General features: G+C 47.8%; 1 protein-coding gene across 9 annotated transcripts in view; it reads left to right on the top strand.

Moving 5' to 3' along the window:
- TUFT1 (tuftelin 1) overlaps positions 1 to 18,898 on the top strand; it is a 49,576-nt gene extending 30,678 nt beyond the window's left edge. For 6 of the 9 annotated variants that reach the window (XM_047725867.1, XM_047725861.1, XM_047725862.1 and 3 more), the window contains 10 exons: positions 96 to 182; positions 737 to 826; positions 2,369 to 2,434; positions 5,899 to 6,012; positions 9,613 to 9,741; positions 10,368 to 10,462; positions 12,689 to 12,794; positions 14,191 to 14,274; positions 14,835 to 14,935; positions 15,541 to 17,139. In XM_047725867.1, coding sequence (XP_047581823.1) covers positions 96 to 182; positions 737 to 826; positions 2,369 to 2,434; positions 5,899 to 6,012; positions 9,613 to 9,741; positions 10,368 to 10,462; positions 12,689 to 12,794; positions 14,191 to 14,274; positions 14,835 to 14,935; positions 15,541 to 15,607 — 939 coding nt within the window. In that variant the 3' untranslated portion in view covers positions 15,608 to 17,139. Of the gene's footprint in view, positions 1 to 95; positions 183 to 736; positions 827 to 2,368; positions 2,435 to 5,898; positions 6,013 to 9,612; positions 9,742 to 10,367; positions 10,463 to 12,688; positions 12,795 to 14,190; positions 14,275 to 14,834; positions 14,936 to 15,540; positions 17,140 to 18,432 lie in introns of those variants that run through there. The other 3 variants (XM_047725863.1, XM_047725866.1, XM_047725868.1) reach the window with 3 other exon arrangements.
- The last annotated feature ends 2,246 nt before the right edge of the window (positions 18,899 to 21,144 follow it).

Genomic DNA, 21,144 nt, shown 5'->3' with positions numbered 1-21,144 from the left:
GTTTACCTTCCCAGTAGCAGTGTATGAGCCTGCCCGTGTACCATGAACTTACCAGGGGGTTCCGTAACTGAGTGGTGCTGTTTTCCTTATTGCAGGTGTACCTGAAGGGGCGGTCTGGGGATAAGATGATCCATGAGAAGAATATCAAACAGCTGAAGAGTGAGGTGCAATACATCCAGGAGGTGGGCCCCCATCCCTCTGTGGGAACCTCCCATGTTTTTGACTCCCTTCTTTTGTAGGGTCTGGTTCTCTCCCATCTGCTCCCTTCATCCCCAAAGTGCCACCAGGGCCCTTGGTGTCAGGTATCATTTCCTGCCCTTCCATCAGTCAGCCAATGCATTCACCAACAGTAGTTACCGACTACCATGTGCACAGTACTGTACTACCCCAGACATCATCTCTAAGACTGCCAGTCTTTTTTTCCCCCACTTTTCCTGACCCTCCCCTATAGCTCTTGTTGGCTCTTTAGCCCTTGTCATCATGTAATAACATATTACATGTTTCATGTGTTTGCCTTTCGTGTTGTGTGTCTCTGCAACAAAAATGTTCGCTCTGGCAGGCAGGGCTTCCTGTTTGTGTAGGAGGAACTTGCCTGGGGTCCCTCCTGCCCCCAGCCAGTGCTGAGGGCAGGACCTGGCTCACAGGAGGATGGGGCAGGGATGGACCCAAAGCTGGGTGAGGTGGTATGCTCTCTTTCCTTTTCCCAAAGCTCAGGCTTCTTGCCCTCCCCTCCCAGGCCCGGAACTGCCTGCAGAAGCTCCGGGAGGACTTAAGTAGCAAGCTTGACAGAGATCCGGGAGATTCTCTCCGTGGACAGGAGATACAGGTAATAGGAAATGGTTGATGGTCGGATCCTCATGGAAGAGGTTTTTCCGGGCAGTCACTTTTGCCAGTCGAGTCGTGGGTATGGAGTCTCCCACCACTGCCAGGAAAGGCGTGAATACAGGCAATATTGGCTTTCTCAGAGCACTCACGACCTTCGTAGTGCTCTCCAGCTGGTGGGCACTGGTGTTTATACCTATCAGCCTATAAGAAGTATACATGTTCCCAAAGCAGTGTGTAAAAACAGAACTTATGTAAATAAAATTACCATTAAGTTATTGATGAAAACCTCTTCCCTGTGAGGATTCTGTGATCAGTCTTTTTGCGACATGGAGTCTCATGAAGCAGACACTTGCCTATAAATGTAAACTTCTCATTAGTCGATCTTGCTTAACTGGGGTGGCACCATGGTGTGAATTGGAGGTCTTGGTCCTTGTATGTTATTTGTGTATGTAGCTGTCTCTACCCAGGCACCAGAAGCTCCCTGAGGTTAGGGTTCATCCCACCCTGTGTCTCTGTAGCCCCACACTCAGCACAGGGTCAACAATGCAGAAGGTCATCAGTAAATGTCATACTGAACCTATTGGAGAGGTCTTCTTGAGATGGATGAGTAACCCTGGGATCTTGCTTTTTGGCTTTTCTAAAATTGGAGGCTAGAAGTGTGCTCAGGAGAACAGACCCGTCCCTTCCATTTCACCCTCATCCTCCTTTAGATGTTGAGTTGTATCTCCTTCATCTGTGTTTTGTTTGGGGAATGGTGGGGGCTAGTCTTTCTCCAGCAGCCCCTGCCATCATTCTCCTGAGGGAAACAGTGACCTGGAAGCTAATGGCAGCAAGGTTCCTCTCTGGCGTGAGCGTGGATGAGGCTTGTGTGGTGTTTCCCCCTAATTCATTTTGCTGTGATGGAAGGTAGGACTTTCACTGCCCAAGCTCACATCTGGCGGCTGGGAGGTGCTTTGTGAGGTGACTGAAGAGCCTGATGTGCCCAGAGACAGGCCCGAAAGTCCAGGGCCCTTGCTTGCACAGACCAGGAGTCATATGGTGAATAATCAGGCTTTGGGCTGGAAGGGATTACAGCAAAGGCCGCTTCGCCTTCCGCTTTATGCTTCATCAAACCTTGTCAGGATCCCTGAGGGGCAATGGAAGCTCTTTGTTGGTGGCAGGCAGCTGCATGTATTCCCTGGGCTTCCAGGAGTCAGCCTGCATGTTGTTCTGTGTGCTGAAAGGTTTTAGCCTGGGGTTCCCCTCATCCTCCCCACAAGGCTAGATAAGAGTATTCCCTTCCAAGGCCACACATGTTTCTCCACCGCCTGTCCTCTCCATTTTCCACAGAGTGCTTAAAGTCTTTTTTCTCTTCCTGCCTGCCCTCTTACTCGCCTTCCTTCCTTTTCTTCTTTCTCTTCCTCCTTCACTTCCCCTTCCCCTTCTTTCTCTATCTTCTCCACCTCTTTCTTTTATACTGAGATTTGAGTTCTTTGGATATTAAATGTTTCAAAGTTGGTTGTTTGGGCTGTTTTAACTACTGATTTTATTTTCCTTTGAACAGGTGGTGTTAGAAAAGCCAAATGGATTAAATCCAAGCTCCACAACCCAGTATAGCAGCCCACCTGAGGTACGTAATAGGGAAAATGGTAACTACTTCACTGCCAAGAGGCAGGATAGCTTCCTCCCTGATCCCCTTGTTATCACTCTTCCTCTCTCACTAAAGGTAAGAGTAAAGTTTCTGTGAAAATCCAAACAGAGAAACAATACAAACTGGAAATTCTCCTTGCCCAGTTCCACTCCTTTGAAGGATCCACTGTTAACAGATTGAAGTGGGTGGATCCTTTTAGAGCAGTGCTCTTGGCCTTTGCTGCTGATTAAAATGGCTCTGGGAGCTTTCAGGAGACAAGCCTGGTGTCAGCCCCAGAGATTGTAATTTAATTGGTCTAAGACATGGACTGGGCATTGGGACTTGAAAAAGCTCTTCAGGGGGGGCCTTGCTGGCTCAGAGGGTAGAGCGTGCAACTTTAATTTTATTTAATTTTCTTTGTTTATCTATCTATCTATATTGAGGGGGGGCTGTGGAGAGAGGGAGTGGGAGAGAGAATCTTAAGTAGGCTCCACAGTCAATGTGGAGCCTGACTTGGGGCTCGATCTCACAACCCTGAGATCATGACCTGATCGGAAATCAAGAGTTGGAGACTTAACTGATTGAGCCCCCGAGGCACTCTGAGCATGCAGCTTTTGATCTTGGGGTTGTGAGTTTGAGCCCCATGTGGGGTGTGGAGATTACTTAAGAATAAAATCTTAGAAAAAAGAGAATATATCTCGTTAAGGGATTCTAATGTCTAGCTAAAGCTGAATATGTTTTTCTTTTCTTTCTTTCTTTTTTTTTGGTAATCCCTACATCCAATGTAGGGCTCAAATTTGCAACTCTAAGATCAAGAGTCTCATGCTCTTCTGACTGAGCCAGCCAGGCACCCCTCTAGTGTATTTTTCTATACATAGACCACCTTATCTAAATAACATATGCCTATTTGCTTGTATATAAATATATACATACATACCATTACACATGTATAAATACATGTGTATAATATACACATACTTTGCACAGATTCAGGGTCATGATAAATACATTATTCCTTGCTTGCTTTTCAATTTTTTTTAAACTGTAGCTTCCATCAACGTAAAGTTTATTAAATTTATAGCCTTCTATGTTAGTACATGTAGATCTACCTCCTCCTTTTGAATAATGACATAGTGGTATTCCTTTCCATGGCTGTCCTTGTTTATTTATTTATTAAAATTCCAGTATGGTTAACATACAGTGTCACATTAATTGCAGGTATATAATATAGTGACTCAACAATCCTATGTATTGCCCAATGCTCATCCTGGCTATCCTTTTTGAAAAAAATTATCCCCCAGCTTTATTGAGGTATAATTAAGAAATAAACATGGCTATTGTTGTTAGGAAAAAAAGGGGGCGGGGGCTTTGTTATTACCTTTTGTGATTATGTAATAAGACATGCTTATCATAGAAAATTTAGAAAATTCAGAGACAAACGTGAAAGAGGAAAAATGTCATTTGAATCTACCCAGAGAAAAGCCAGTTGTTGTTTTTTTAATTAACATATAATGTATTATTTGTTTCAGGGGTATAGGTCTATGATTCATCAGTCTTACATAATTCACAGCACTCACCACAACACATACCCTCCCCAATGTCCATCACCCAGCCATCCCATCCCTCCCACCCTCTTCCCTACCAGCAATCCTCAGTTTGTTTCCTGAGATTAAGAGTCTTTTATGGTTTGTCTCCCTCTCTGGTTTCATCTTGTTTCATTTTTCCCTCCCTTCCCCTATGATCCTCTGCATTATTTCTCAAATTCCTCATATTAGAGAGATTATATGATAATTGTCTTTCTCTGATTGACTTATTTCGCTTAGCATGATACCCTCTAGTTCCATCCATGTTGTTGCAAATGGCAAGATTTCTTTTTTTTTGGTGGCTGCATAATATTCCATTTTATATATATATATATATATAGCAAATCTTTATCCATTCATCTGAAAAATGACAGTTTTAAATGCAAATGTGTGTTACAATATCGAGATTATACTGTATATAGCATTTCTTTCTGTTTGTTTCTTTTGTCTGGGTGGGCTTTTTTGTTTTGTTTTGTTTTGTTGTTGGATTGTTTTTTTATGCCTCTGGAGTGCAGGTCTGAATCAAATCTACCCATCCATTAGGGCATATTATCATCTCTGGTCTCATAATGACCTTTTACTTTTTTTTTTTTTTTTTTTTTTTTTTTTTTGATTCTGCCTACCCTGCCAAAAAGTATACATTCTAATATATTCAATGTATGGCTTAGATATGTCTGTGTTTTCAATTTTCATAATGAATTTTGTTTTCCTTTTTACCCAACACCATGTTCTTAGGATCTATCCACACTGCTGTACTTAAATCTGGTGTGTTTCTAACTCCTACATGCAGAGTTTTGTAACTAACTTTTTTCTCTTCATATTATACCATGAACATTTTCCATGTCATTAAATAGCCTTATTAGAACACCATCTGAAATAAGCACATAGTGGTTTGCTCCAGGAGCTTTTAAATTGTTTTCACCTGCTCAGCAACTTAGGTATGGATCGAGGGCCATGAACTGGATAACTTCTTGATGGCTAGAGTTTGGCATGTTGTGATTCTAGCTGCTCACTCTAGATGTGCAGCTTGAATTTTTTCCCTTCCCCTGAATCACCATAGTTGGTAACAGGTTATAATAACATCTGGTACTATTTGTTCAGCTTTTTCTCCTCATGAGCTCTAAGCCCTGCCGGATATTATATTTGAGTCAGCCTGTGAGGCAGGGCATGGTAAGGCATCTTTTCGCTGCTTCACAAAGGCCCGCTGGACTCAGTGATGGTGCAGCGACTCGGGCCCTACGGCCTGCCTCCCAACTGAGAGCTCCGTGCTTCCTAAAGTGCAAGACAGGGAAAGATTTTTCTGTCAGATTTGCTGGGAGCTGGTAACTGGGGGCAAGACCCCACATGCCAGCACAGTGCTAACCACCAACCCACGACTGGGTGTGTCTGGGGAGAGACTTGTGGTAACCTCGATGAAGAATCGAATCAGATTCCTTGTAGTTGGTTGGGTGTTTTTGCTCTAAACCTGCCCGTCCATCAGTAACCCTCTGTGTGCTGGTCTCTGTGCTAGCTGCAGAGAAGACCAAAACGTGTGCCTTTGGGCACCCTCCTGGTGGGTGTGGCCCAGTCCCTGCCCTTGGGGTACTGTAGTCTAAAGGGGAACACGGTCTCCCCTCAGAGAACTCGTCTAATGGAAGCAGGACCTACAGGTGAGGATGGCATCAGCCTACCTGTTAATCCATTGATACCTGTATAAAAATTACTGGGTGTGTCCTAAAATCATCAGGTGAGTTGAGGCTAGTTGAGTTCCCCAGGATATGAAGAGTGTTTTCGTGTGAATAACTCAGTGGTCTGGACAAGAGGGCCCACCTGTGTGTTGCAGGGAACCTCCTCTTACACAAACACAGGGCCTTCACCTTCTTTTCCCTGCTCTGACTGTAGGTAGATGCCTACATAAGCGAAGATGCTGAGAGCTTGAGGAAGACTGTGCGGGACCTGCTTGTCAAGCTGCGGGAGGCTGAGCGGCAGCACCAGTCAGACCGAGTGGCTTTTGAGGTAAGATTCGGGGTCTGAGGAGAAAGTGCCCCAAGGGTTGGGCTGCTGAATATAGGCCATGACTTAGCATGGACTTCATGTCTTTCTGGCCATGTGCCAGCCCGTAGAGAGGCCAGGCTTTGAGGCCTGGGCACTTTCCTGTCTGCTTTTCGCATTCCTGGGCATTTATAGTTTTTGCTGTTCGAGTCCATGGTTTAAAGGTTGGCACTTGTTTCTCTGCTGAAGTTGAGTGGTAGTGCTGGTCTGGGATAGCCGGTAACTCAGGGGCCATTACTCTTACCACAGTAAGAATTACTGGGCTCTAGGCAGCTCACAGGCAGGGACTGTTGCTGTCAAGGTCACCCATGTCTGGCATAACATCTGACGTAAAGTGGGTACCTCTTAAATGTGGACTGGATAAGTGGGTGGAACAGTATGGCTGTAGAAAGATCTGTGCCCATAGAGTCAGAGGACTTCTTGAAGTCAAGTCTTGATTTTATATGCAGAGCTTTGTGATTTGGAATGAGTATTTCAATTATTGTTACAAAAGTAATACTAAATTATTATGGAAGATTAAAAAAGTACAAAAGTCTGTTGAGAGTGAAAGCCCCCCACAATTTAAAAGTGTGTGAGGTCTGCCATACTTTCCAGAAAATTCTTTGAGTATAAAATGAGGTACACTGGGAAGACACTAGGCTTTTGCATGAGATTAACCATCTGTTATCTGCTATTGTTCATCCATGTGTAAAGAATTTCTGTGTCATAAATATGTAATGGTAGGCTGTGCCCTGCCCAGGCATGCCAGGAGCTGGTGGTAGGAAGACTGAATGCTTCTCTTTTGTGGGACTAAGAGAGAGAATTTTTAAGAGGGATATTGAGGGGGCAGAAGAAGGCACAGGGCTAATCAATTGCCTTTAGAGATGATCAATTATTTGAGCAAGTAATTTAACCTAAGTATCAGTTCCAAGTTATGTAAAAAGGGGTCATTTTAAGTATACAAGTGTGGTATGTGAATTGAGAGGTAAGACACGTACATACATATATTCCTCCATAGGATTTTAGAAACATAAGATAACCCTGTATTTTTCCTAGTGATCAATTTAGTTAAGCGGGTTTTGCTATCCTAAATAGCTTGGACTTCACATGATACTGTGAAAAGTTTGTTCTTGGAACAAAGTAGTTGTGCAGTAAAGGAGTTCGCTGCATCTGTTTCAGAACCCACAATTTGGATAAGTGGGTTGACAATGGATCATTTTGGTGATCAGCTGCTCCCTACCTTCTTGGTACACACCAGGAGGAAGGGAGGCTGAGGCTATAGCACTGACCAGACTCTGAATTTTGGAAAGAAATTTCTTTTTTTTTTTTTTTTTTTTTTGGTAAAGATTTTATTTATTTAATGACAGAGAGACACACAGTGAGAGAGGGGACACAAGCAGGGGGAGTGGGAGAGGGAGAAGCAGGCTTTTTGCCAAGCAAGGAGCCCGATGCGGGGCTCGATCCCAGGCCCCTGGAATCATGACCTGAGCTGAAGGCAGATGCTTACACCACTGAGCCACCCAGGTGCCCTGGAAAGAAATTTCTACACTGAGGGGTGTTATGAAGCACTTGTTGGTTTGGGCCATCTGTGTGGGGGGGGTCTGCTAGCTCTGCAGACCTTGAACAAAAGGGTCCAGAGTGAAACAAAGTACTTGAACAAAAGGGTCCAGAGTGAAACCGTAAGGCCAGAAGGTCCCTGATGGCTGTAGCCACCTGCCCCAAGTTTCCCAGAAGGGGCTGGCCTTAATAAGCAGCCACTGCCTGCAGTCAGAGGTGCTGTTTCCGCTGTTGGGGTAGGTTGGCACACCCTCTCAGGATTAAGAGGCTCCTTCGGGGCAGTGCTGACTAGAGCAACAGGGACAAATGTGGCAGAAGTGTATGTTTTTTTTCCTTTGTGATCCCACGGCAGAGTGAGGATCAGCCCATGACCCATTAACGCTGTGCTCTGAGGACACACCAACCTGCGTGCAGTGTTAGGTACAGAAGTGAGAGCTTTTGTTTTTATGTTCCTGTCCATGGGGCTAGCCTGTTCCAGGCTAAAAAGGGGCTTTTGGAGGCTTTTCTCCATCTTTCTAGTGAATGAAACTCTCTGGTCTACATTTCTAAAAAGGGGGTAGCAAGGGCAAGATTGTCAGTTACAGTGAAAATAACCTGCCAATGAGCATGGGTTTTCTGTTCCACCAGCAGCAGCCTGTTGTCAGGAAGGGTTCGCAGAGAGTTGGCTCTGCACAGGGCTGGTGTGCAGCATGGATGTGTCTCCTCACACGTCCTCCTGGGCTTTGCTTTCTCTTCTCTGAGTCTGACTTTGGGAGGGGTCAGACAAACTGGTGACTTTGGTGTTCTGTTTTCCTAGGACTGCATGGACTTTTGAGAGGTTATATGGATTCTTCTGTAGCAACTGACTGGGGAGTCAGTGTGGGGTATCTGGGAAGAACTGAGATGAATAATGAAGTCATTGTGTTCTAGCATTGGCTCTGTTATTCCCTAGCTCTGTACCTTGGGTAAATCAGTTGACCTTTAGTTGCAAAAGGAGAGAATTAGACTAGATGAGTACCAATTCTTCTCATGACATTAGTGAGCAGTAACTGTGTACTAGGTACCGGGCTGAGCTCTGGAAATATAATGGTTCTTGCCGATGGCCCACTGGGGCATGCACACAAGTGACTGGGCAAAATCCCCTCAGTGCTCTAAGAAGGAAGGCCACACAATGGAAGGACTACTCACCAGGCATGGAGGCTTCTGGAAGAAAGGATATCTAAGCTGAGACCTGAAGTTGGCATGCGGGAGGAAGGGAGGCAAGTTCTTCCTTAATTTTTCATTCTGAAATTCTGCTTCTTTCTCTCCCAAATTGGCTGTCATCTTGGAAATGGAACAATTCTTCCTGGTGCCCTTCTAGGTGCTATTTTGTCCTTTTTATGCAGGCTGCGGTATTGCTTGATGTGAGGGTGAGGAAGTGTGGGAACACAGAAGGAAGGACATGGAGATATGCTCCCCTGGATTCTTTGTATTTGCATTTATAGGAAAGTCACAGCCCTGGGTTAATCTTGGGTGGCACTGGCCAACTGGGGGTGGGGGCAGAGGAGATATTGACAAAATCCACCATCTGGAAAGCGCTAATGGGTTCCAGATGTCATTCTAAAGTAGAGCTGGATCAGGGGGCCTGGGTGGTGCAGTCAGTTAAGTGTCTGACTTGGTTTCAGCTCAGGTTGTGATCTCAGGGTCATCAGATCGAGCCTAGTGTCCAGCCCTACACTCAGTGTGAAGTCTGCTTAAGACTCTCTCTCCCTCTCCTTCTGCCCCTCCCCACACCCCCACCCCTTGCATGTTCTCTCTCAAATAGATAAATAAATCTTTAAAAAATTTTTTAAAAATACAGCTTGATCAACTATGTGCCAGTGAACCCTGGAAGTGGAGATACCTGCTGGTTTCCCAAGTCATCCTAGAACCATGAATGGGAAAGAGGGGGGTGCCTCCCTTCCCCCATCACTGCGCCCTGGACCCTGGGTCCTGGGTTCTCTCGTAAGGTTTTTATTCACGTTTGCTCTTTCCCCTCCATCCCCTTCACCCATCTGCATCCTGTCTTAGGTCACACTCAGCCGGTACCAGAGAGAAGCAGAACAGAGTCAAGTGGCCCTTCAGAGAGCAGAGGACCGAGTGGAGCAGAAGGAGGCTGATGTCGGAGAGCTCCAGAAGCGCCTGCTAGGCATGCAAGCGGTAATAGTTGGAGTCCTGCGTTTAGGGCCTAACTCCTGCGCTGGGGGAAGGAAGGGGTGGTCCTGGGAATAACGAGACCACTGTAGTCTGCTTTTCTGAGCAGTACCAGTAAAACACACTTCACTGCTTCCTCAGCAAACACTTTCGAGAACCTTTTAGCCTTTAAAGAACAAGAGGTCTTTCTCTCTGCTAAGCTCAGCCCTTGCTAACTAGAGTTGAACCCATTTCCATTTCAGTTGGGTTCTTGTAGAGCTGCCCTTTATGGGTTTGTGAAGTGTGCTGAAAAGGAAAGAAAAAAAGAAAAGACGGGACTGCTCTTAAGGAACCACAGGGCCTGGTTTGCCAGGGACCGGCAGCCATAGCCGCCAGGTGGGCCTAGATAACACAGGGCCAAGCTCTCTGTCCAGGTAGCTGGGTGAGGCTGCGAAGTTTCTGTGTGCTGAGGGTGGGAAGGGTTATCCCTGACAGGGGAGGGTGCCTCAGCAAACCAGCTTGGTCTGCTGCTCTTTGGCAGCTATCCCAGGCCCAATAGGGACTGAGCCCCAGCCCTCAGGCCCCTATCACCCCAAACACAGAAACCATTGCTACCTCCTTATCCTAGATTTTCTTCCCTTTGGCCCATCCAGGAGCATCAGGCCTTATTGGTGAAGGTCAGGGAGGGGGAAACAGCCCTGGAGGAACTTCGGAGCAAGAACACTGACTGTCAAACAGAGCGAGAAAAGTAAGGGCCCATGTTCCCCAGAGAAGCTGGGGTGAAGGGAGGGGAGGGCGTGCCATGCAGCCTGAAGCTCCATGGCAGCTCGGCCTGGGGAGGAAGCTGGAGCTGATGTCAGATCTTCCAGCTCTGACTCACGGTGTGGCTCCTCTGGGTGGGGCCCTGCCCAGGGAGATACTGTTTGGGAGGCTGCCATCTTAGGGGAGTTCATTTTCCACGGAGTAGGAGCCTAAAGAAAAGGCTTCCACGGTGTTAGCGTCAAGGTCAAGTGGGAGCTGGTGAAGTTCCTGCTGTTCTGGCACATCATTCTACAGGCGTCATACGGGACGAACGTGTGGTAGTATTGCACCACAGTTCCCACCCCTCAAAACAAAGGCCAACTGGAAATTATTTGAGGGCAAATCAAATAACTTCCTCACAAGTCATGCTTCGAAAAATACAATGAGCATCTTCATGAAGAGATTCAGAACTTCCTGTCCCTTGAAGCTACTCCAGCTGAGAACCAGGGTGGCTGGGATCCTTTCCGCTCCAAGATGTTCACAGATTCCCTCTGATCAGAGATCCCAGGTCCTACCAGTGAAACCTATAGAGCAAAGAATGGGCCATTTTGGACCTTTAAGGATTTGGAAATTTTTAATGCTGCTGGTAATTAATAAGTAAGACCTCAAATGGTAAATCAAAGTTAACATCAGTATCTTGGGCCTGCTCTCCATGGTGTGAGTTGGATCTTTTTAAATTCAACAGTCATCACCTGGAGAGCCTTCTAAGGCATTTCAAGATGAACAGACATGATCTTTTTTCTTTTTTGTTTTAAAGATTTTATTTATGTATTTGATAAGAGATAGCGCATGAGAGAGCAGCACAAATGGAGGAGTGGGAGAAGCCGGCTCCCCAGGAGCATGAACAGCAGCCATAGCTGCCAGGTGGGCCTGGATAACGCAGGGCCAAGTTCTCTGTCCAGTTAGCTGGATGAAGCTGGGAAGTTTCTGTGTGCTGCCAAAGAGCACACAGAAACATCCTACTCCATGGAAAATGAACTCCCCCAAGATGGCAGCCTCCCAAACAGCAGGGAGCCCGATGTGGGGCTCGATCCCATGGTCCTAGGATCATGACCTGAGCCAAAGGCAGATAGATGCTTAATGAACTGAGCCACCCAGGTGCCCCTACAGACACGATCCTTGCCTGCTTGGACCCCACAGTCAGTGGAGAGTATCTTCCCTCCTTCGGGATAACCTCAGTCTAGGCACGGGAAATGCAGACATTGTATCGTAGCCTCCTTTTGGGCTCAACGTCATCACGGAATTGTTTTAAATTACTCAGCACTCCTTCTTTCCCAGCAGTGGTGCTTATGGGAAGCATCTGACTGAGAGGAAGCATCAGGAGAAACAGAAAAGACCCAGATAATCCAAAACTGAGAGGCTTGGGAATGGCACGAAATGGCTGTGCACCAAAAATGTTAGTTTTCTTAGTAAAAGGAGACTGGTCAGTAGGGCACTGGAGAGTTGATGGTGGACACTCAGACTGTGTGAGGCTTAGGGAGGATGTCAGGGCTCAGAGTGCATTACACTCCACCCCAACCTCACCAGGAGCCCTGCCCTCCTGCTTCTTCAGGCAGGAGAGGAGAGAGATGGGTGCTAGCAGTCTGAACTCCTGGACACCCTGCCTGGTCGCTGGACCTCTGGGGATCTTGGCCCAGTTGAGAAGATGCAGAGAATATATCAGTCTCTTGAAATCAGGAGATTCAGGAACACACTTGAATCTTATTTCCCTTTTGACACAGAGTCCTCTCCAACAGCTTGATGGCATTGGATATCATACTCCCAGCTCCCACCCAAATCTTTCCAGGAATGAGGAGCTCATCACACCTGAGGCAGGGCATGTTCTGACAGCTTGAATGCTGAGAAAGTCTGTCCTGTGTTAGCATGAGGACTGATTCCCTGGACATCAACCTGTCGGTTCTAGTTGTACCTTCTAGAACTTTCCAGAATGACTTATCCATTCTTACCTCTCTGAGCGGCAGTTCCCTTGTTCAGGCTAGCTGACCTCTAGCGAGGCTTCCACCGCACTGTTCCAAGGTGTCCCAAGCAGCTCCTCCTTGTGGCAGACCACTGGGGCATCAGGCAGAGGGGATCATGGTCATGGACACTCCCCAAGCCCCAGGTTCTTTCTGTGACTGGGTAGAGAAGTGCATCTTTTCCCTCCTCACCTCAGCTTTCTGTTCTTCCTGCCCAGGGCTGCCAACCTGGAAAAGGAAGTGGCCGGGCTGCGGGAGAAGATCCACCACTTGGATGACATGCTAAAGAGCCAGCAGCGGAAAGTGCGGCAAATGATAGAGCAGGTAAGCTGCGCCCGTGTCACCCTGTGCCACCTACCCTCTTGGGAAGTCACTACGTGGGGTCCGGCCCTATTTTCCTGTCAAGTCTATGCCTTTGCTGTTCATGCTCCTGGGGAGCTTGGCATATAGTCCTTATATTAACACATTTATGCGGCACCTGGGTGGCTCAGTTGGTTATGCGTCTGCCTTTAGCACAGGTCATGATTCCAGGGTCCGGGAATGGAATCACAAGTTGGGCTCCCTGCTCCCGCTGACTCATTCTCTGAATTTTCTTGCTCTCTCTCAAATAAATAAAAATTAAAATAAAGAACAAAAGAAAAAAAAACAAGAAAAACATTTATGGCTACCAGTTCGAGTGATTGGTATTTGCTTTTCTCCCGTCTTTCCCCTTTGGCTTTAGTCATTTGCCTTCTGCTGGGAAGGAAGGAAAAGGTTAGTCTCTCTTAAATGTTGAAGAACACTGGTAAATGAATAATGAAGTCACAATAAAGTCACTTATCTGGGTGCAGATTATCAACCTTTGACCCTCACAGCAGATTTTCTGCCTTCCCCCACCAAACTCAGGATATGGTGTTTTGCAGAATAGTCTTCAGAATTTAGAACACCCTAACTGGGAGGGCATATTTGCTGCCTGTCAGCTCCACAAGGACTAGGATTTTTCTGTTTTGTTCCCTGCTGTTTCCTGGTGTCTAGAACAGAGCCTGTCTCATAGTAAGCACTCGAGAAATATTTTTTTTTCTTTTTTTTTTTTAGATTTTTATTTATTTTAGAGAGAGGGAGCACAAGTGGAGGGGATGGATAGAGGGAGAGGGAGAAACAGGGTCTCCGCTGAGAAGGGAGTTCTATGTGGGGCTCTATCCCAGGACCCAAAGGCAGATGCCTAACCAACTGAGCCACCCAGGTACCCCAACAGTTACTTCTTTTTTTTTTTTAAGATTTTATTTATTTATTTGAAAGAGAGACAGGCAGAGGGAGAAGAAGGGAAGCAGGCTCCCTGTTGAGCAGAGAGCCCAATGTGGGGCTCAATCCCAGGACCCTGGGATCATGACCTGAGCTGAAGGCAGAGGCTTTAACCCACTGAGCCACCCAGGCACCCCCCGACAGTTACTTCTTGAACGAATGAACAATGTGTATTTCTCAACATTAAACGGAATGGGTTTTAAGCCATCCCTGATTTTGGATCGTCAAGATGGTGTTCTCACCACCCCTCCCCTCACACCTGGGATAATCAAGAGCTCAATATGGACCGAAAGGAGGCTTTTCTCAAAAAGCTAAGAAAGTCATGTAAGAGATGCAAAAGTCTGCCTTTGCTTCTGCTGGCTCCCCACAGCAGGGGAGGTTGACAAGCATATACTGAGTCATTTTAAAATGAACCCTGTTGTCTCCCACATCTTTGCAGCTCCAGAATTCAAAAACTGTGGTCCAGTCAAAGGACAGCACTATCCAGGAGCTCAAGGAGAAAATCGCCTATCTGGAAGCAGAGGTGTGTGCACTGGGCAGCCCTGGGAAGGGAGCAGGCTCTTGAAGACAGGACCATACATAGGGAGGGAGAGAGATTCTGGAGGGTGTCTGTCCTGCCTGGCTGCTGCTCTGAAGTGAGCATCTGGGATCATTGTTGTGGAGTCAGTGCTTTCTGGAACCCTTCAGGGAGTTACGGTGGTGAAACCTGTCCCCATTCTAAAGGGGCCCATCATCCCATGTCATGAGTTTAGCAAAAGAGGAGACGGCGAGCTGGGCTGTAAAGGGGGAGGCATTCCATAGGAGGTGGTGGCCTCGATCAGCTCATGAGTTCTTAGTCTAATTCCCCCCTTTTCTGAGAGCTGGGGAGGACAGCAGGGAACGATCAGTGTCACACAGAATTCTCAAAGGGAGGAAGCAGAAGTGAGAGCTGGAGGAAGAGGGTGGTCAGGCGTGGTGAAGATGAGGGAAGAGGGTACCCTGGTGGTGGCACGCACGGCAGGGGTAGTGGGGACCACAGCACAGACAGAGGTGCAGAGACAATGTCACAGCTGGCCGACTCTGACCCCACAACCTGTATTACAGAATTTAGAGATGCATGACCGAATGGAACACCTGATAGAAAAGCAGATCAGTCATGGCCATTTTAGCACCCAGACCTGGACCAAGACCGAAAACCTGGGCAGGTGAGTGGGCGTGCCCATGGTGGGGCCTGGGTGAGGAATATGGGAGGAGGGACAGAGCTGTGGGAAGGAAAGCTTTAGTGCTGAGGCCAAGGACAAGGCTTTTTAAATCCTGCTTTTGCTGTCAATGTCTAATCTGACCTGTTCTCCACCTGAACCATTTTCTAACCAGGTCGGAGTAGAGCCTGGTAGCACAGCCCCAGGGAGGCTCACAAAACAGCCTCTGGATGCAGATGGACCCCCTGAAATTGTTTGCAAAAATCTTGAAGGTGTAGCAAAGTGTGTATTTTTAGAGAGAGGCCCTTTTTTTTCCAAGAGACTCACAGAAAGGTCCCAGATTTTGAAAAAATCAAGAATCACAGCTAGACCCGCTTCTCAGCTGTTGAACTGCTCCATGTTTTTCCGCCACCCCTATTCCTCAGATAGCAGCACCCCCCCCTTCTCTTCTCTTAGACGCTGCTGAAAGTTACGGTTCCGAAGTCTGAGAACCAAGAACTCAGCTGGCACTGACGTGTGGAACCCGGGGCCGGGTGGGGGGCCAGACACGGGAGGTGGCTGCGTGTGGGGCAGGCGACAAGCAGCACTCAGTGTATGCCACTTTCTTTCAGCGTGAGGATATCCAAGCCCCCCAGCCCTAATAAGCCCATGCCTCTTATTCGAGTGGTGGAAACATGAGCAGAAGAGCTGGACGCTACTGTTGCCGCTGCTTCTCGCCTGCGGAGAAGCCGCCACCCCTGTAGGCTGCTCACCCCGACTTTGACTTCCTGACTGATCCCTGGCTACACTCAGGGCTGGGGGTCCATGTGCCCCACTGTTTCCAAGCTCCCGTCCCCGGTGTGCTGGGCAGACAGAGGATGTATACCCCTTCTGGACACTGCAGCCCTTGGAGGACGTTCACCCACCAGCGAGAGCCAGGGCAGTATCCTTATTCCTGTAGTTACTAGTTTTCTCTGTAGTAGAGCCGCCCTTCTCTTGTAGGCTGGAGTTCAGCTGCCCCAGGATCCAGGCCCTCACTGGGTCGGGAGAGGTGGCAAGATTTCCCTCACCCAGAGAAGCTGGAGGCACCAAGGTCTGCAGTGAGGGGAGGGTGTCCGGGGAAGGGGGAATGAAGTTCCTCCACAACACAGCTCAGTTCTTCGCCACTCATTGTTTTTCCACTCACTCTGCCCTCAGCCCCTGCTGACCCAGGCCTCCTACAGACAGACCCAGGGCGACCTGTCATGGCCTGGGGCAGAGTCAGTGAGCTGCAGCTTTGACTGGCCAGCCTTGTCTTCCTGGGAGAAGGAAATGTACATTCCGGGAGTAGCTTTTAGTGGAAAGGTTCTGTGGGACCACAGGGAGTAATGTGTGACTTCTCTCTGCTGGGGAGACTCCCAGCATCTTTTAGGGTTTTCCCCTAAGATGCAGTGCAAGGTACACCTCAGTCTTTTTGACTCAAGAGCCTAAAAACTATTTCACTGGGTTACATTGATCTCAGTGAAACTCTCATTGTATTTATTTTGCTAAGTTATTGGTGTTTTCCCTTACATCTCACGATTGATTTAATACTAGTTTTATAGCCTTCTCTTGTGGTGTTTGGATTTGCTCTGTGCTGGGAAAAATGTGTTCCCACTGGACTTGTTGATTTCAGAAGTAAATCTTTCTCTCTTTTCCTTCTACCTGCTTCTTTCCCTTCCTCCTTCAAACCTGATCTGAACCTCAGGGCGGCAAGCATCTTTGTCCTGAGGCTTTGGGGTCTGAGTGTGTGTTGTTTGAGGGAAAGGGGTGATCAGGACTCTTGGGGGAGGGATTGAGTTCTTCCCCTCAGCCCTCTGCACCCTCTGCTCCACAATCCATCTGTTTCCCTGGCTCTGAATGACCCTGACACTCATCGTGTTTTCTTTAGGGCTCTTCCTGCAGCCTCAAGGAGGAGATATGCGTCAGAATGTGGTACTACTGTAGGGCACAGAAACATTCAAAGTCAACATGGGTTAAGTCTTTAGGTCCTCTTTGGCTCAAAACCAGAAGCCCGAACACTGTGTTTCTGTGTGCTGGGATTGGGTGGACAGGCTGGGGCTGTCCAGAGTGCCATGTTGGTATTCCTCATTCACTTTCCTCATTTGTAAAATGAGGGGGTCCGGATAATTTCCATGGGCCCTCCCAGTTCTGATGTTTTTTCCTGTGGCATAGTCTTTGTATGGCAAACTTAATAAAATATGTTAAATGTGTCTCTTTGAGCTGCTGGGCTATTCCCCTGCCCCACCCCACCACCCCCAACTTTTCTGGGAGGATGAAAAAACATGATTTTAGTGCCTGTTGAAGCTGGGCCCCCTGTTGTCCACATCTGGAAGGTACGGGCCAAGCAGCCCAAACGCTATAGGACTGTGGCATTCAGAGGAGTTAGAACGTTCCTCTGAAGCAGCTCAGCTTTGTGGGCTGGGTCTTCATTGTAGGAGATGGCCCCCAACTATGGCCCTATCTGAGGTGGTGGCTTTGTGGGAGCCCTACAGTTAGCCAGTGTGTGTCCTCCTTGATGGGAGAGAAGAACTGGTCACAGCGGAGATTCTGTGTTCACTTAGAGATTCACCAATCAGCATGGGAGAAGTGGGAACCACTCCAGCCCTTTGTGGAAACGCCTAGCACTCTGGAAATGCTGACAGCAGCCGTTTAAGGATTCTGTGTTTGACTCTCTCTGGGCATCGTTCAATTAGTCCACTGATCTTTTTCTTTCTCTCTGCCCTCTGCCAAGAACGTAGTTGACTGCAGAGCCCCCTGGGGCATAGCCAAGTTTACACAAATCTTTCCTAGACCAAAGAAACTAGAAATGCAGCTGCCTTTATTCCCTGGCCCCTTCCCTCTTGTTCCCCTTTCTCCTTCACTGGGAAGCATGGAAATTTTTCTCTTAGGACATTTCTTCCCTTCTGCTTATCAGCAAATTCACACCCAAGGTTTCAGAATGCACTGGAAACCTTACATTACAGACCCGGTCTGTGTTCTGATGGCCCAGGGTTCTCTTCTTTCTTTGGCAGTCTTGCTTGACCTGGGTCTATCTAGACTGTGCTTGTTCACAGAGTATGAAGAGGGTGGAAGCCGGGTGGGGTTGCCTGTGGCGCCAAGACTTGCAAAGCTGGAAGGCAGGAGTGAATGTACTGCCTTACAGGAAAGGGATGCTCTCACCCAGAGCCTCAAGGGTTTGGTGGGATGAGCAGAGACTTGGATTGGAGATAAAGAAGTGGTCTGGAGACTAGAACTGGGGCTCTGCGAAAGTCCTGGGTGCCTTCCTATATATTTGCTCCTGTCTACTTGTCTCACCATTGAAAAGGAGCAGGGGCTTGCTCCCAAGGCTAAGGAGGAACAATGGGAAGAGAAAGCGGTGGGAAAGTGAAAGGTCATTTATGTCTTAGCAACCTTTCCAATGGAGAGAGAGAGAGGGGAGGAGGACATGGAGACCAGAGCCTGAGGAAGGGCGTGGTGAGCAAGCTGCTCCTTGATTTCAGCAATCTGTTTATTGCCTGTGTTAGGTCACTGGTAAGCCAACTCTTCTGTGCTGCCTGATGATTTTGTGGAGGGAAGATTGAATCTGCCCTCCCGGGACCTTTGCCATGAAGGCCTGTTTCTTTGAGCTGGGTGCTGAGGGCTGCCTGGACACGCAGCTGTCAGCAACCAGTTTCCTACAAACCTGGAGCATCAGCCCCAACGTGGGAAAAGCAGCTTTGCAGGAACACTCCTCGGCTCCCGCATCCCTTCACGTGTACCCTTCTGCAAACAGAAAAAAGCCCAAGAGGGACATGATATTGCAACCAAGAGGTGCATGGCAACTTCTGGAATTTTTATTTCTTTTAGTTTTTATTTAAGTTCCAGTTAATATACAGTGTACTAGTAGTTTCAGGCATACAATTTAATGATTCAACACTTGCACACAACACTGGATGTTCTGCATTTCTTAATCCCCATCACTTATTTAACCCATCTCCCCACCCACAGCAACTTTATTTTTTTTAAGATTTTGTTTACTTATTTGAGAGAGAGAGAGAGACAATGATAGTGAGAGAGAGCATGAGTGGGGAGGAGAGGGAGAAGCAGGCTCTAGGGGGCTCGATCCCAGGACCCCAGGATCATGACCTAAGCCAGAGGCTGCCGCTTAACCGACAGAGCCACTCAGGCGCCCCTCGGCAATTTTTTTTTTTTTTTTTTTAACTAAATTTCTAAAGCCCGGGCGCCTGGGTGGCTTAGTGGGTTAAGCCTCTGCCTTCAGCTGGACTCGGGTCATGGTCTCAGGGTCCTGGGATTGAGTCCCTCATCAGGCTCTCTGCTCAGCAGGGAGCCTGCTTCCTCCCTGCCCCCACCTGCCTCTCTGCCTGCTTGTGATCGCTGTCAAATAAATAAATAAACAAACAAATAAATAAATTTCTAAAGCCCAAAATTGGTTTGCGTATCTTCATTTCTATTTAAAAAGAATCTTTCACTATGAAGTGTTCCAGATTTACTCTGGAAAGATGCTCTTGATAAGATATGACTTAAACAACTTAATCTGACCAAGGAGGGCAGTGTCCCTTGGGGAACTGAAGTGGCCTCTCCTCTTTAATGAGCTCTTCAGGATGTGTTGCTGTTTTCTGTGGGGCTTTTAATAATCCCCTGGGCTCCCTCATTCCTCAGAGCCAAGCATCACAGAGCTTGGGCCTGAGCTTGTTCAAGCTCTGACCCAACAGATGTTAGCCTAGGGCCCTTGGCCTCTTTTCCATGCTTCGATTTAGCGCTCTGGCTTTACAAGGAGAAAGTGTGTCCTGTCTTCCCTGTCCCAGTTCTGAGCACCATGGCCTTGAAACTCAAAGTTGGAGACCTAAATAGTTCCTAGACCCTCCTCTAGGCTGAGGACAAAGGAGATGTTTCTTACAGGGAGTGATAGCTCTGCGTGCTCTGCAGGTTGGCAGTGAGACTGCTTTGAACTCTCAAATGTGTGTGGCCTTCCAGCCGCAACCTCTCTCCTGCTGGAGCCTCCTGGGATGTGGGACTGAGGGTGGACGGTGACAGGATAATGCAGTTCCTGACAAGGTCTTGGTCACCAACTTGTAGGCCACAGGATCTCAGACAGCTAAGGGAAAGAAGTCACTCATCCCCATCACTTAATCTGCTAGCTCAGTGCTGCTTACACACCTAGGCCTTTCTTCCCTCTCCCCGGTATTCTGGGTACTGTACTGTGTCTGCAGGAGTTTGGGGACCCTTATACCTCTTCTATGTGTCTCTCTGTTTGTGTGTGTGCTGCCTGCTATGGAAAACATTATTGTGGGGGGAAAATCTGAAAAACTCTGTCGTTTAGGAAAACCTCTCTTTTCCACCTATGTTTCCTCTGTACTGCTCCCACAGGACACATCACTTCTGAGGCTCCTGGTCACAGAATGGGTAGGCTTCCCCCTCTTCCCCACTGAGGACCCCCGCTGGGCATTCTGCAATTTAACCTCATTCTATCACCATCTGCCCAGAGACACCAGCCTCTCCCTCAGGGTAAGTGCTCAACCCACAGGACTGCTCCCTGCGTCAGATGCCAATCACAAGTAGCAGCTCCCCAGGTTCCCACAACTTGTGTCTGACTTCGCTACAAATTGGAGGTTCCCACAACCCCCTCTTTAGCTTAGATTAATTTGCTACAGTGGATCGCAGAACTCAGGGAAACATCGAAGTTTACAGTTTATTACAGGACATGATAAAAGATACAGATGAACAGCCAGGTGAAGTAGATACCCAAGGCGAGTGTCCATGGGAAGGTCCCAAGTGCAGAAGCCTCTGTCCCCGTGGAGCTGGAGGAGGGGTTGATGCATGCCACCCTCCACGTGTGCACGTGTTTGCTGGCCTGAGAGCTCTTGGAGCCCCATATACTATTGGGTTTTTGGAGGCTTTCTCAAATGGGCATGGTCAGTTATTAACTCCCATTTCCAGGCCCTCCCTCTCTGAAGAATTGGGGATGAGGCTGCAAATGCCAAGCTTCTAATCACGGCTTGATCTTTCTGGGACCAGCTCTTGCCCAGGAGCTTGCCCACAGTCACCTCACAAGAACAAAGATGCTCCCAGTGTTCTATCACTTAGGAATTCACAAGGGTTATGGGAGCCCTGTGTTGGGAACCAAGGCCAAAAACCGAATATGAGAACAAGAAATGTTCCCAGTGCTCTTATCACTTAGGATATTACAAGGCTTTTAGGAACTCTGTGCCAGGAACTGAGAGCTGAAACCAATATGT

This window comes from Lutra lutra, chromosome 4 (assembly GCF_902655055.1).
Source record: "Lutra lutra chromosome 4, mLutLut1.2, whole genome shotgun sequence".
Taxonomy (NCBI): domain Eukaryota; kingdom Metazoa; phylum Chordata; class Mammalia; order Carnivora; family Mustelidae; genus Lutra; species Lutra lutra.
Note: the sequence above shows the minus strand (reverse complement) of the source record. Positions and strands in the feature narration are given on the sequence as shown.